General features: G+C 41.0%; 1 protein-coding gene across 3 annotated transcripts in view; it reads left to right on the top strand.

Annotated features, from left to right (window-relative positions):
- The first annotated feature begins 1,652 nt into the window (after positions 1 to 1,652).
- Pcnx1 (pecanex 1) overlaps positions 1,653 to 15,930 on the top strand; it is a 104,402-nt gene continuing 90,124 nt past the window's right edge. For all 3 annotated transcript variants that reach the window (XM_055592799.1, XM_055592798.1, XM_055592797.1), the window contains exons 1-2: positions 1,653 to 1,856; positions 11,924 to 12,029. In XM_055592799.1, coding sequence (XP_055448774.1) covers positions 1,663 to 1,856; positions 11,924 to 12,029 — 300 coding nt within the window. In that variant the 5' untranslated portion in view covers positions 1,653 to 1,662. The remainder of the gene's footprint in view (positions 1,857 to 11,923; positions 12,030 to 15,930) is intronic.

Genomic DNA, 15,930 nt, shown 5'->3' with positions numbered 1-15,930 from the left:
TGTGTGTGTGTGTGTGTGTGTGTGCGTGCGCACGCGCGCGCATTTATGTGTGTTTGAGGGTGGTCTTTTTTTTTTGTTCAGAAGATTATTCAGGTCATTTGTTTTTTATAGTGAATATTAGGTTTGTTAAAGATACAGATTAACTAAAAGTCTTAAACATACTTGTCTCCTAACATTTTAACCTTCATTTTCCAGAGGCTTATTTTTTTTTTGTACTTTAAGAGCGCTTTAATTTAAATTGCCTTTATAAATTGAGCATTTTAAAGTACTTATCTATTAAAATCTTTCAAAATGCATTTAGATCTGATATTTAATAATTAAAAAAGAAAATAGATGTTTATATTTAAAATCACAAGGCTAAGCCAGTTATTTAAGGGACATTTTAAATTATATTCAGCAGTTTAATTTTTTAATTATATTCATATGCAGGGTTCTTAGTCCAAGTATTTCAGAAGCCAAATAATTGTGCGTACACCCGTTTCTCTCATCCCATCACAAAAGCTGTAATCAGGCTTTGTTCTCCTTTCTAATTCCAGCTGGCTTCTCAGGTCACTTAAACAAACCCAGCGCCACATGTGTGTAGTGTGAAGCTTTGGCTCATCAAAGAAGACTCCCAAGGTCACCACCATTGAGGCTCCCCTTCCTAAGCTTGTTTGGGGTTCTGCATGGCAATGCTGGTAGAGGTTGAATTGATGACGTGGTAACACGTGGGGTCTGAGGTTGGATGTGATGACACGTGGTGTCTGCAGCCGAACGCATGCAGGGTGCTGGATAAGTTCATTGTTGTGTGCTCTTTGCCGGTGGGGCCTCTGTGGCCCTGCCTCCAGGTGGCCTGTCCCCCAGCCGTCCCTGGTTTTCAGGTTTCAGGTTTCTCAATCATAGAAGGGTCTGTAGTCTCCAGGACAGGTACTGACTTACTCAGTTAATGCATTGATTGCTTTAAGTTCTGCATTTTTCTGTTCTTTGTTCTTTCTTTAAATTAGGCCTACATAGTTTATGTGTATGGTGTTTTGCCCATGTGTACATACATGCACTATGTGTGTACCTGGTGTTCATGGAGGACAGGAGAGCCACGGATCCTGTGGAGCTGGAGTTATGGCTGGCTGCCCACCCTGTGTGGGTGCTAGGAACAGCCCCTCTTCCACAGAGCGCATACACAGGGCCTGTATTTGGGTCACAGCCGTCTCTTGCTCACATCTCATATACAGTGTGATTCCATATTGTAGCTATTCAGTTTGGATTATAAGAATTTTTTTCCTGTGGACTTTGTCAGCACAGGCACCATGCAGTAGAATGTTGTGCGAGCCACACAGGTAACTCTAAATTTTGTAGTGGTCATAGTAAGGGAAATTATTTTCAGCAGTTTTTAACTAAATAAATTTCAATTGTTATTTCCACCTGCAGTCAATACAAGAATTGACTTTTTTTTTTTCATACTTAACTAAGCCACATTTCAGGTGCTCAGTAGCCACATGTGTGGCCTCAGTTTTGGGCAGTGGAGTTTTTTTTTGTTGTTGTTGTTTGACCTTTGCAACTTAAATTAGTAGTATAATTGCTTTGTGTATAACTTCATTATTTTAGGTACAGATTTCTAGAATTGAGTAAAACAAAGTATTCTAAAATACATATATTTGCTTTCTCTTAAAGGCCCTTCCTTCTTCGATGATTATAGTAGCAGTTTACTGTCCCGTAGTAGCTGCTGTTTTCATTGTTCTGAAGATGGTCAACTATCGACTACACAGAGCACTTGATGCTGGAGAAATTGTAGACCGGCGCGCTAATGAGTTCGCAGATCAGCGAGCCAAAGCTGAGCAAGGCAACTGTTCAACAAGGCGGAAAGACAGCAATGGCCCAAGGTAAGAGATCAGCGTGCCTGCCTCGTGGATATGACAGTGTGTGTATAGTGGCCAAGGTAAGAGATCAGCGTGCCAGGCTTGCATAGGAGACGGTGTGTGTACTGTGTCAAGGTAAGAGACCGGTGTAGGGGTGTGTGCAGTGGTGTTTACTCCCCTGTCCCTGTTTTCCTCTTAGGGGTTTGAAGCAGCGTTAGTGTACCACTGTAGATACAGTGACAAGTGCAAGTTGTAGTCCTAGAACAAAGAAAGTAACGAGGGCATTTGGAGGACTGAATCAGTATCCATGGCCTCATCACTGAACAGCTCAGGGCAGGAATGCTACTACATAAGGGTCAGACCAAGACACAGGAAACACAACTAAAGAAGTGCATTATAAGCGAGGCGTATCCATCTCAGCATCAAAACAGTTTACACACACAGAAGCCAAACAAGGGCTGCATACCTGTAATCCCAGCAGATTGATGCAGGACGATCCTGGGTTCTAGCCACCCTAGTCTTGTGTGGAGACTCTGTCTCAGGAGAAAAAGAAAGAAAAAAAAGAAAAAATGCACATAAATTACACACACACACACATACACACACACACACACACACACACGTGTGTGTGTGTGTGTGCGCGCGCGCGTGTGTGTATATCTTAAGCAAATTTTATTTTTTATATAATCTGCATTTTCCGCTTAATCTGCTGTAAATATCTTTCAATTTTATATTCTTATAAGTATCCTTCTGTTGCTTAGTTACATTGTAGCATGCATGTTTCTTTGGCACTACCAACTTTCTGTTTTTGACATATCTAATTTATTTATATGGTCAAAAGTTTCTTGAGCACTTACAAAGTAATACATTCCACTAGCGTGAATCTCACAGACAGTTCCCCTATGGCTAGGATGTATGCAAGTTCATTTGGTCCTTCACACGATTCTCTGAGAAGGTGCTGCCATCATCTCTGATCTTAGCTGCAGACTGAGAAGCCAAGCCCTCAAGCTGGAGTCTGCCTCTAGCCCAATCAGCATAACATGAGTTTAGGTTGTAATGTAAGGACAGTCAGTTACGATGTATTGTCCTTATATTGTGTTTTCCATCCAGACACCTATCTCTGTATGCCTCCCACTCACTGAAACCGTAGTTTATACCTTTGCCCTCAGCCATTACGCAGCCACCTTATTTGTTTATTGAGCAAGCATTTTACTCTTGTAATAATTTTGCTGATTTTGGTGATCACAAACTGCCATTATTTTCCTTAGTTATCTATTTGCATCTGTAAGCTTCTTAAAGCTGGAGACCTTGTTTTTCCTGTAGACTGTTCTCAGCTCTTAAATCAGTTAACTCAGTCCTGATAGTTAACTCAGTAAATACTTGAAGTAGTAAAAGCATTTTTCCTATGATGTTTTAAATGACAAACTACATTCTATAGATGAATAATAATTTAATTTTTTAAAGAAATTATTTATTGACTTATTGTATACCTCTGTATCTGTGCACCATGTGGCTACATGGTGTTCTTGGAAGCCAGAAGGCATCAGATTCTCTGGAACTGGAATTACAGATGTGAGCTGTCGTTTGGGTGCTGAGAACCAAATCCAGGTTCAGAACTCTTACCTGCTGAGTCATCTCTCCAGTCCCCTATTTTTAGTTAGGTTCATATTTCAAACTTAAATTTTATTATGAGAAAGATCCCTGTGGTGCTCATTTTAAATTATTATATTTTTAATCTTAATTTATTAGAAATGTAGTTACTGGGAAGGCTACACTGGTCTGTGCACTGTAAGCAGCAGAAACTCAAGTCTTCTGTCTACAAAATAGTGTAGTATTTGCATGTCATCACTGTTCATCCTCCTCTGTATGCTATAAATCCCTATATTGCTTAAAACACCTAATACAGGGTAAGTGATAGGTGGACAGGGTTGTTATATTGTTTTGGGAATAATAAGAAAAACATCTATACATGTTTAGTGTAGACGTAATCTTTTTCTTTTTCTAAACGCATTTGATTCACAGCTGAGTGAAAACCTGGGTTCAAAGGGTGCAGATGTGGAGACCAAGTGTATCCACGTCAGGTTGTGTGCTTCATGTTCTGCTGCACTCCTTTTTCCATATATGTGTACACATACACCCCCCCCCACACACACACCATACTGTTTTATCGTGATAGTTCAGCAACAGGCTTAATATTTAATATGTATCTTCAATTTTTTTGTGGTTCTTCTCATGTGCATATTTTACTTTTTTGGTTATGTGTACTTATTCTCCATAAAAAATTTCCATTGGAATTTTGGTGATAATTGTATTAAGTTTGAAGAAACTAAACCTTTGAAATAGAAAATCGCGAACTGGGCATGGTGGCATACACCTGTGATCGCAGCACTCAGGTAGGCAGAGGCAGGCAGATCTCTGTGAGTTCAAGGGCAGTCTCGTCTACAGAGAGAATCCAGGACAGCAAAGGCTACACAGAGAAACCCTGTTTTGAAAACACAAAAAAGAAATAGAAAATATCCAAGAATGTAGTAGAGGTTTTATTTTTATCTACTTACTATATAAAAGTTATAAACTAGAAGAGTTCTACATATTTTTTCAGTTTATTACTTCCATATAAAGGGAGGACAGCACGAGGGGCATTAGCTTAGCACATAAAGTGTGCATTCTGAAGCGTAGAACATGGAAACCACACTCTCCACAGGCAAGCAGCAGAACGCAGACTGCTCACTCATCTGGACTTTGCACTATTTCTGATTGTGTGGCCTTGGAGAAGTTATGTGAGCTGTCAGCAGGTGATGAGGCAAATAGATGTCTCATTCCCTAAGGTCGTTGTAGAGCATCCATGAGCTGTGCTGTGTGCAGCACCTGGAGTAGCCCTGCACAGGGAACCACTGTCTAAACTGTCTGACTCTCGGCTTCTCAGCAGTATGTGTTAATGCTTCTCTTGATGGTGCTTATGTCTTCCTTTATTTTAAAGAACTTACTGTGAAAATGTGCATGTCAAAGGGCATATCACATAGAAGGGTAATTCAGAGGCTGGTGTCCAGGTCAGTATGCAGTCACTCACCTCACGGCTCAGAACAGTGTCTTCTGGTACACTTATGCAAGCTGGTTCTTAGGGCATCTTTGAGTTCATTTTATTGTGTAATTCCAAGGTTTTTGCCAAAGTGATTTTTACCAGTTAATTTTCAAAGTCCTTATTGTTCCATATTCATATGAACATTTGATACTGGTAGAAATTTAACTTTTAGCCAGACATAGTAGCACACACCTGTAATCCCAGCACCCAATAAGCTGGGGCAGGAGGATTACTATGATAAATCAGCCTGGCTGCAGAGTGCAGTCTTCCTGTTAAAACACAAACAGCACTTTGCCATTCAGGAGTCTGAATGGTGCTTTCTTTACTGTGACTTGCAGCTGTGCCCTGGCTGCTGCCCAGGTTGAGCACCTATCACACTAGTGCCAGGTAGCTTTTCCTGCCTCCCTCTGTGAAGTGGGAGACCGTCTTTCCTGTTGACTGTGGAGACTGTTCATTTGTTTATACCACTGTTTTATCGCTAATGTATGGTAAGGCACCTCTGAGTTTGCTTTTTCTTTTCCTTGAGATTTCTTAGGATTATTATGCTTTTGTTGTTGTTTTCAGATTGGGTCTCAAGTCACACAGGCAAGCCTTGAAACGAAGCTGAAGGTAGCCTTAAACTCTTGCTCCTTCTGCCTCCAATTCAAGGTGTTGGGGTTATAGGCAGGTGCTGTGACATTAACCTACTTAAGGTTTATGTGGTTTTGGATTTTGTTGGTACTGGAGATTGAACCTTGGGAACACTAGGTAGTTTTTCAAACCACTGAGCTCTGTCTTTAACTCATTCTTGGATTTAATAAAGCAATTAAATTAGTAATTGACGTTTTTGTGTCTTCTAAAAGTACTCCCTGTCCAGACATCTGATGTTGTTCTATTCTTTTTAAACTTTATTTTTGCATTTGAGTTTTATCTGAAATTATTTTAGTCCATAGTGTCATGGAAGGGTTCAGCTTAATTTTTTCTCCAATATTGTATAACCAACTCTTTTGGTAGCAGCCACTGTATTCTCTCAGTTAGAAGTGGAATTCCATGTACAGTGGCATGTTCCTAGCTGTCCTTTTCTGCTGTGCTGATCCGATTGCTTGTGCCTCCTAGTCTGTCATTGCAGAAGTTTTAGGTCTGGCTCTCCAGAGCCTGTTCACGCTCAGGAGGACTGTAGCCATGTTGGCTAGTCTTTGTTCTTTGAACCAGACTTTAATATTTTTATTGGAATTGCTTTGAAATATACATTCTCCTTCACAGTCTGTATTTCTCTATAGCATTGAACTTTTCTGCATTTATTTATTTTTTTAAAGATTTACTTCTTTATTATTTATACAGCATTCTGCCTGCATGTGTGTTTGCGTACCAGAACTAGGCACCAGATCTCACTATAGATGGTTGTAAGCCACCATGTGGTTGCTGGGAATTGAACTTGGGACCTTTGGTAGATGAGCCAGTGTTCTTAACCTCTGAGCCATCTCTCCAACCACATTTATTTTATCTTTCAAATTTCCTTTAGACTTTATAATTTCTTCATCACAAATAAATTTATTAAATTACTTTAGTTTTCTATTTCAAAAGTATAAATTTTTTACTTTTTTTTTCTTAACTGTGGCCATTTTCATTGTATCCAGAAATCTTACTAAAGTTGCTTATCAGTGTTTGAGAGTAATTTGTTTTTCTATGTGATGGCAGTTTTATTTCTACCTTTTTAGCCCTACTTCTTATTTAATTGGTTTTTGTTGACTGTGGAACCTGTGTAATAGAAATAGTACTAGGGTACATCCTCATATTTTCTTTTTAAGAAATATTTTAAAATTAAAATAGAATGACATTACTGCCCACCCCTCCCTTTCCTCCCTCCAGCTCCTCCTGTGTCTTGCTCTCAAAGTGATAGCCTCTTTTTCTTCACTATTGTCACATCATATCCGTGTGTGTGTATATACAGAACACCTCAATACAGCCTGCGGAGTCAGTCTGTGTTGGCGGTGTGTATATGGTTTTAGGGCTGATCGCTTTGTACCAAACAAGCAGTCCTTGGGAACGGCTAATTTTCTTTCTCCCAGCAGTCCTTAGTTGCCTGTAGTTCTTTCTCTGTGGGTGGGTGGGCCCCCATGAAATTTCCCCTTCCGTGTCAGCATGTTTATTGATATTGCCATTGTTCAGGTCTTGTTTAAGCAGCCATTTCTAATGGACTGTTTCACAACTGACATACTGGTATTCTAACTATGGCTCTGCTCCCCTTCCTTGACGTTCCCTGCACCATAGATGCAGGAGTAGGGGTGTCGATGAATCCATTGAGGATGGGCTGCCAGGATCAGTTGATCTCTGCATTGTGTTCAGTTGTGGTTTTTTGTTATGGTTTCTGTTTTTCTATAAAGAGAAACCTCTTCGATCAGGGGTGTTGGTAACTATACTCACACCTGAAGAGTTGGAGCTAGGAACCACAGATGAAAGAGAACATGCAGTGTTTGTCCTCCTGGGTCAGAGTTCTCTCATTCAATATAAGCTTTTCTAGGTCCATCCATTTACTTCAGATCTCATAATTTCATTTTTTATAGTTGAAACCTATTCCATTTTTCACAATGAAGGACATTTGGAGTGTTCCATCTCCCAGCTGCTATTGTGATAGGAACAGCAGTGAACATCGCTGAGCAAGGACCTGTGGAGTAGTGTGTCGACTCCTTTGGTTATATTCAAGGAACTGTATAGTTGGATCACAGAGTAGATTTATTTTTAGTGTTTTTGAGGATTCTTCTTCTTTTTAAAATTTGATGTTGAGATTCCTGCTGTGGGCTTTTGGTTTTGCATCTCCTTTCTTGACTCTCCCACTTGTGAGTCTCACATTGTGTTCTGAGGGAAGGAAACAATTAGGACTGCACAGTTTCTCTCTAGAGCCAGCCACTGTGCTTGATACCGTGGGACACTCAGTTTACTACATGAGTGAATGACACCGGAGCCTCATGGCTTCTCAGTTCCTCTCATGTGATACAGCAGTTCGAAAATACTTAGAATCTTTAATGTTTATAGTTCCTCTCATGTGATACAGCAGTTTGAAAATACTTTGAATCTTTAATGTTTGTATTACATTTTAAAAACTTTGTAAGAGGAAGTTGGTGCATTAAGTTTAAGGATTTGGGTGCTAGTATGCTAGAGACAGACTGCATATTCTGTTTTTCATGGCAGTAATGCTTGTTAATACTAGAAACCAGCCAAAGCTTCATTTAATCTACATGAAGCTGGATTTTGGGCTAAGGTTTCTGAGCGAGGTCTACTCTGCTTCGGAACATTGCTTTTATCTGTTCCTGTGCTTACGAGCATCATTATAATCTAGATTACAATTGTAAACTTAGTGTTATAAGGGGGTTGTGGTGCTTTTGACCAAAGCCTGAGCATCAGTAGTTTATATGACACTGATGATCTAAAACCTCGTTTGTGAGGTCTCTGTAAATCTTGTTAGACAACTTCTTCTCTGCCTCCACCTGTACTTGTTGTTTAACAGATGGGGAAATTAAGGCATAAGGTAGAGGTTTCCTGAATTTGGTTTATTGCTTACTGCAGTAAACTACTTTGCTTCTAGAAGAATTGTAAACTGCTGTACTTGACAGGAGTGTGTTGAGCTCTCTGTTGCTAAACCTGGCAAGTCTCGCTAATAAGAAAAGCAATTTGTGTGTTAAGCTGTACCTAGGGTTGTAGAGATGAGAGAATGATACACATTTTATTAGAAACATTTATTCTCTAAAATAAAGGTTTTCTTTTCAGTTTTGTCCCTTCGGTGTTTCTTGAATAACTTTCTTATCCCTCTGTGTTAACAAGGGACCAGCGTTCATTCTAAATCCTTGTCTCTCATCCTAGAGTGATTCTGGCCCCTGGGCATCTGGCAATTCTAGGAGACTTTCCAGTTTTCACAACTGTGCTGCTGGCACCAGTTGTAGGGAAGTAAGGCTCAGAGATGCTGCCAGCCATTGTGCACAGGCCAGTCCCCACAGTCATAAGTTACCGATGCCCAGGTGTTGGCAGGGACACAGTGAAGAAACATGCTCTAAGTAATGGTAAATAACTGGCAGTTGGGCCAGAAGGAACTTAAGTGTCTATTGTTGAAGGACAGTGCAGCTTTTTAGAAAGAACGTGCATGGTTCTAAGTTTTGCAGACCTTGTATGCAAACATTCCTGCATCAAGCGTAGGCAAATAAAAGCAGATTCATTCACACACTAACTCCTTATGTCAACAGTTACTTGGAAACCTCTTGCTAGAGCTTACCTCTTCTAATATATATATTTTTTTAATCTGTAAAACAAGAATAGTAGCATTTACAAATTTTAGGGAAGATCTCATCAAAAAGTACAAAATAAATACAAGGCTGGGATATAATTGTTTAGATTATGACCACTTGGATTTACTTATTTGTTTGTTTGTTTATCAGAAAAAGTGTATGAAAGTGAACAAATCCTGGTGCAGTAGTGCATGTCTGTATCCCAGCACTTGGAGAGGCAGAAGCAGGCAGATGTCTGTGGGTTTGAGGCCAGGCTGGTCTGCAAAGTGAGTCCAGGACAGCCAAGGCTCCGAAGAAAAACTGTCTCAAAACAAACAAATAAACAAACAAACAAAAACAAAAAGGAAAAAAGTGAACAAAATTGTCTTGCCTTGCCTCTGACTGAATAAACAAATGTCTATTCATACATTTGAGTATTTTTTGGCCTGTGGATCTGACTGAGAGGGTCCATTCTAGTAGCATTGCTGCGTGTTTCTCATCACAGACTCAGTATAGTGATAGCTGCCACATTATATACTCTTTAAGTTCTTGGTGTAGCCTGTTTGGCTGGTATGAGTTAATGCTGAACAGCTAACAAACTGGAACACACCCCCTCTCCTCACGTAGGGTATCGGGTAACTAGTTTCTATGATGCTGTATTTATGTAGATGTATAGCAAGTTAGAAGGTTAGTTCCTAATGGCCTAACCCCATTAAGCAAACCAGGAACATTATAGTTCTGAGACCTTTAGTAATAGAAAGACTATAAACCAAACTGCTGCTGTAGTAAATAGTTCTAAAGCTATGCTTGCAGGTGAATTCCCTTTTGATTATAGCAGAGCAGCTCATCCGGACACACTTAAGGGGATTTATGTCTCACAGTAGTACAAAGTGTGCATGTGGGGCTGTCTTAGGTAGGTCAGGATGAAGCACCTCACACACTGCTTCCCTTCTTATAGCCAGGTTCTAACCTTTTCTTTCAGTCAGCTGTTGCTGCTGCTTGTTTTTAACGTGATTTGGGGTCTTGCTATGCAGCTTTGGCTGGCCTAGAAGTTGGAATGTAAACCAGGCTGGTCTTGGACTCACAGAGATAGGCCTGCCCGAGTGCTGAGGATAAAGGTGACCGTTGCTATCCTGGCCTCACTTAGTCTCTGTAGTAGCTCTAGGCTTTACAGTCAGAGCATCAAGACTACCACATATGTGGGCTGGAAAGATGGCTCAGCAGCTAAGACCACTGGCTGCTCTTTCAGAGGGCCTGGGTTTGGTTCCCAGCATCCACATGGCCGCTCACAACCACCTGTCCCTCCAGATCTAGGTGATACAGGGTCTTTTTCTGGTCTCTGCAGCCACCAGGCACATACATCGTGCACATACATGTATACAGGTAGCCTTCACACACACAAAATTAAGATTAAAACAATAAGCAGGTACAGAGAAATGTATTTCAGTCATGGAACACTCCTGGCCTGATCTATACTAGTAGGAAATGGACTAGTGAGCTTTCTCTAGAACTGGTCTCAGTGGCCAGAACTGGGCTGTGTTGATTGTGTCTTTAGCAGGTAGAGACCCATGTATTGGAGTTAGCAAAATCTAAACCTTGTGGGAGTTTGCGGGTGAGGTGATTAGATCATCGGAAAAATTTGGGGGGTGCTTTTTTGGATTGAGTTAGATAGTGGGTAGCAAGAGTGTAAGCTAGAACAAGTAAACAGTTTCTGATAGTAAATAGGATTATTAGTTATTTTACGTTTGTGTTCCTGAGGAAACATATAACACTTTCAGATTTTGAAATTTGTTAGGTTTTTCTCTAATTTTTACTGTTATTTCTAAGTAGTGTATGTGGGTACCATTAGCTCTTTGAGCCTAATACCTTGCCCTTTGATTTTCTAAGACCTGTTATTACTATATGACATCACTTTTTATAGTCAGGCTTCTAGCTTAGCAAACAGATCTTTGTTTTTATTTTTTTGAGGCAGTCTTTGCATAGCCCTGGCTGTCCTAAAATTCACTGTGTAGACCAGATTGGCCTCTAATTCACAATGATCACCTGCATCTGCCTGACTTCAAAGGCATGTGCCACTATGCCCAGCAACAAACATCTAAAATCACAGGATTTTAGTTCTTTACAGCACTTAATATTCTAGGTGAGGTCACTTTGCTTACAGTAGAGCTGAAAACAGCTCACCCAGGATGAGTCTTCTGGTATGTTTGTCTTTGTGTCACACAATTAGTGAGACGTATCTCCTAGAGACATCAGCTAACGTGATATCTGATTGCTTTCAATTGGCCTCTTACTCTTGGGAAACAAACGGCGATAACTTCAGTGCAAGAATGGTTTTATGGCATGTGTCATCAATTATTTACTTTTTATAATTAAGGCCAATTTCTCAATGGGTTTTATGTAGACAGTGTGAGATAGGAGTTTTGCGCACCTACAAACAGTGATGTGGTTATATAATTCCAACCTTCAGACTTACAAAAAGTCTTCATTAACTTATTTTACTCTTTGAAAAAGCAGGACATCTGTTGGAATAGTGTTGCACCCCTTTAATCTCAGCACTTGAGAGGCAGAGACAGGTGGATCTCTGAGTTTGTGGCTAGCCTGGTCTACTTAGTATCTTCTAGGATAGACAGAACTATTTAGAGACCCTGTCGCAAAAACAAAACAACAACAACAAAAAAGACCTCCTGGTTTTATAGAGAACAAGCTAGAACCTCAAACAAAGGAGATGATCAGTGACAGTTGATGACGGTTGCTCTCTTTTTCTCATTTTCCTACAGCGATCCTGGTGGAGGGATTGAGATGTCAGAATTTATTCGAGAGGCCACACCTCCTGTCGGTTGCAGTTCAAGAAATTCTTATGCTGGGTTAGACCCAAGCAACCAGGTAGGATTGTGCTCCTATGTTGTGCCTGATTCTCTTCTTCCTGGTGGTAGTGTCAGCCGTTCTCATACTTAGAGCCATGAGTTCATGGTGCGCGCTCTCTCTCTCTCTGATGGTCATTTTTAATGGATCTATGCCATCCTTATTTGTTATTATTTTTAATTTAATTATTAATTTGACTTGTATGGGTTTCTGTACCATGCATGTGCCTGGTACCCATAGAGATGAGAGAGAAGAGGGTATCAGATCTCCCAAAACTGGAGTTACAGATGGTTGTGTGTCACAGTGTGGTGCTGGGAATCAAACCCAGGTCTTCTGTATTAAGTATTGTAGCTCTGAAGGGAAAGGCTTCCCCTACAGAAGTATTACAGCTCTGCTTCAGAGAAAGTTGCGTCTCTGCTCTGCATCCTGGCCGTTGGGAGCCAAGGAAGATCACAAAGTCACACCATACAACAAACCTCACACAAGAGATTTATTGGGTGTGGGGAGGAAACCCAGGAGGGTGGCTGCCACTGCTCACGTGAGATGCAGCAGGGAACTGAACAGAAGGCAGAGTTTATAGAGGTTTCTTGGGGGTAGAGCTTTCCAGGGTGGAGATTTCTGGTGGAGGATTGGTGGAACTTCAAGGCCTGAGCTTGGGGTGAGCTCAGGGATTGGTGGGATTTCTGCTCAGGGATTGGTAGAATTCTTTGGTAAGCTCAGGGGTTGGTGGGATTCTTGTTTTTTGGCCCTGGGCTCGGTCTTGGGGGTCAAGTCAGGGTATTCTTTCCCTAGCCCTTTTACCCTAACTCTGGAAGAGCAGAGGACCCTCCTGAGCCATCTCTGCAGCCCTAATTGTTATTTCTCACTAACTTTCACATTGCTAATACATGTTTGCTGGATGTGTACTACATACTCTGCCTACACTTACCTTTGATGAAGCAATCATGAATGCTGTAGGGATTCCAGCTTACCTGCTGCATCCTCTTTACTTTTCTTAGTCCATATTGGAAACAGTGATGTCTGCATGGTTAAAAAGTAAAAATAATGGTCACGGTAGAAGTGGATATAAACCTACTTCTGACAGTTGTAGTGTATTTCTGTGGTGCAACTTTTATTCTTGGAATGTAACTGAGAGTGTTTCCTTTGACAAGGCTGTGGCCTGTTGTATGTGTAACCTCAGCTCTGCTCCTCCACTCTCGCCTGTCCTGAACTTCAGTGTGCTGCACCACACCAGGTTCTGGGCAGTTCTTTCCCTCTTGCTTTCTCAGCAGATAACTGGAGTGAGGTAAACTTTGAAAGAAATGTCTCACAATAGGACTTTATGTAATTGGGGTTTTGTGGTCACTGTGTCAGTCCTTCCATTATGGAGAGGAAACAGCTGATTTCCATCAGGGTCTAGCAGTGAACTCACTGCCTAATCCCATTCCAGCATTCCTGTTGTCACGTACGTGGTTCCTTTTATCACATTCATAGCTTGGGGTTGAAAATGCTCTTCTTACCTCGTACACCTCAGAGAGAAACTTAGTTCTTGATTCCTATCCTACTTTAACTCTTCTTGAATCCAAATGCCTAGTATTTTCAGACCTGATGGTGTTGGCCCTTTTGTAGAGGAGTGCTTATATTTATTGCAGCATACTTTCTGCTGTATTGTATGTGGCACGTTATAAGCCTGCACTGAAGACTTTGTTCTCTCATTCTGCGGCAGCCTGCCTTGTGCACAGCTAACTATCAGTTTGGGGTTGCTAATTACCTTTATGTGTATAGATTATGAAGCTTTACAGATAGAGTTGAACTTGGCCCCTCACTTGACAGTAGCTGCCTGGTTCTCTGGATGCTGAACATGCAGAACAGTATTATAGAAACACCAGTCTGTGGACCAGAATCTCGAGCAGGGTTCTGTTTCCTAATACGTGTTCATCGATTTGCTCCAAGGTTAAGTTCTTAGTAACAGTTTTTATTGTGAAATCATTGTGCGTTTTAAAACAAAGAGGGTGTTAAAGTTAAGCTCTTTCTATCCTCCATGGAATGGGGTAATTTAAAAAAAAAAAATCCAGACAAAAAGGCAACGTTTCCATGGTAAGTAGAGTGGTACTTGAAAGTTTCAGATTGCACAGTATCTGTTTATACTGAAGTTCTGCTTCCCAGCTTCTTTTTCTTTTGGTTGTCTTCATGCTTTCCTCAGTTTCTCTTCATAGAATGAACAACTGAATCAGTAATCACAGCAAGCATTTGTATTCCTGGCTTTCCCTGGCCCAGTTACAAATGCAGGCAACAGGGTAACTCTGGCTGTTATCATGCATTTCCCGTAGTGTTTGGAAAGCCAGTCTTGATATGATGATGATGGTGGTGGTGATGATTAATTTCAGAAGGACAGATCAAAGGACATATCAGGGACCAGTCACCTTTGGAAACCTGCCCATGGTGTCATTTTGGTTGATCTATCTCTACTTGTTTTACATAACATAATTAAAGCATGTGTGCATCTACACACATAACATAGGCATAGTAGTAATTCTTTCATTAAAACCAGGGAACATTTTAAGCTAATTTTTCCTTATTGGTGTTTTTTTACTGTTTATAATGTGTAATGGCTTTGACGTAATTATTTTTGTCTTTGAGGGGAGCTAAAGTGAAGAAGATGATTTAAGGCATTAGTAATATTCACGCACACAGCTGATATATACAGACACGTGTCTGTTATTTGTTGCGTAGCTGTCATACATGTTGTCACAGTTGTTTACAGGCTGTCTTCTCTACCCAGTGATGACCGTGTCCGGGTGGAGCCACCATATCTTTCCTGTACTCCTCTAGCCTGCCCCTTCCCATCCTTGCTGGCTTCTGCTTAATCCTTTCCCCTCAGACCCCCCACCCCGGCCCCTGCTTCCCCCTTCTGTCAGTCTCTTGCCTTCTTTCAAATAATTTAGTGCTTGTAAATATTCAAGGTAAATATTGGGTCTAGGATGGTGACTTGGTCTCACTGCCAGAGAGACTGTGACCAGAGTAACCCATGGTCCTGTGGCCTGTTACTGAGGAACTAGTACAAAACCCTTTACAGAGCCATAATTGCCGTTAGAGTGGCGCAGAAGGGGGCTGGCTTCAGAGGAAGACTAGTTAATTGCAGCTGGAGAGAAGGGCAAGGCTCCATGTAGGATGTGGCCTTGTCTGATGTCCTCAGTCCTTGCTGGGTCTTTGCTCACCATAGGAAACAAACACAGGACTATTTATATAAGCCACTTAAATGAGAAGCTTCACTTCTAAGTATAGGAGATACCAACAATTTTTTCTTCTTTTCACTGTTTCAAAATTTATAAACAAGGGTTAAAGAATAAAATTAAAATCTTTCGTGATATCGTACATAATAAGAACTTTTAAAGATAGTGGAGTCACAGTGCATTCTCTCTGTTGGTTGTGTCAAAAATGTCAATGTCATGAGCTCTTCTGCAGTGACATTTCTGTAGTTCATATTATTATCTGTTGTATACAAATAGTTATGATTCTTTGATTTTGGAGAGGGGCTTGATAGAGATAAGCATTAAGAATCAATATCCGTGGTGTCCATTAAGACCTCTTTCATCAGAAAACGAAACAAACAGAAGACCTGTTTTCAGTAGACAGGTGATTGCTCACCTAAGAGGGGTTAGAGGAGTGGGGTTGGTGTTTGCTGTGAGTCTGCTGGTGGCTGTGTACTGACCGCCATGTCTGTTCTCTAGGCTTGTCCATGAGCCCCTGGGGAGAGCACAGCTGGAGCTGTGTTGCTGTGGCAGGAGTTAGGAAGTAAGTGGGGGGAGGGGGACTTTTTCCTTACATTCAGTCATCAGAACGACATCCTATGGCCCCTTCTAGATGGGGCCAGGGCCCACTTCTCACATATCCAAAGACATGGGCCACACCTGGGCAACATTTGAGGACAGTGAACAAATAA

The sequence above is a fragment of the Psammomys obesus genome, unplaced genomic scaffold (assembly GCF_907164565.1).
Source record: "Psammomys obesus unplaced genomic scaffold, mPsaObe1.curated_primary_1811, whole genome shotgun sequence".
NCBI lineage: Eukaryota > Metazoa > Chordata > Mammalia > Rodentia > Muridae > Psammomys > Psammomys obesus.
This window is presented reverse-complemented; position numbering and strand designations above follow the sequence as displayed.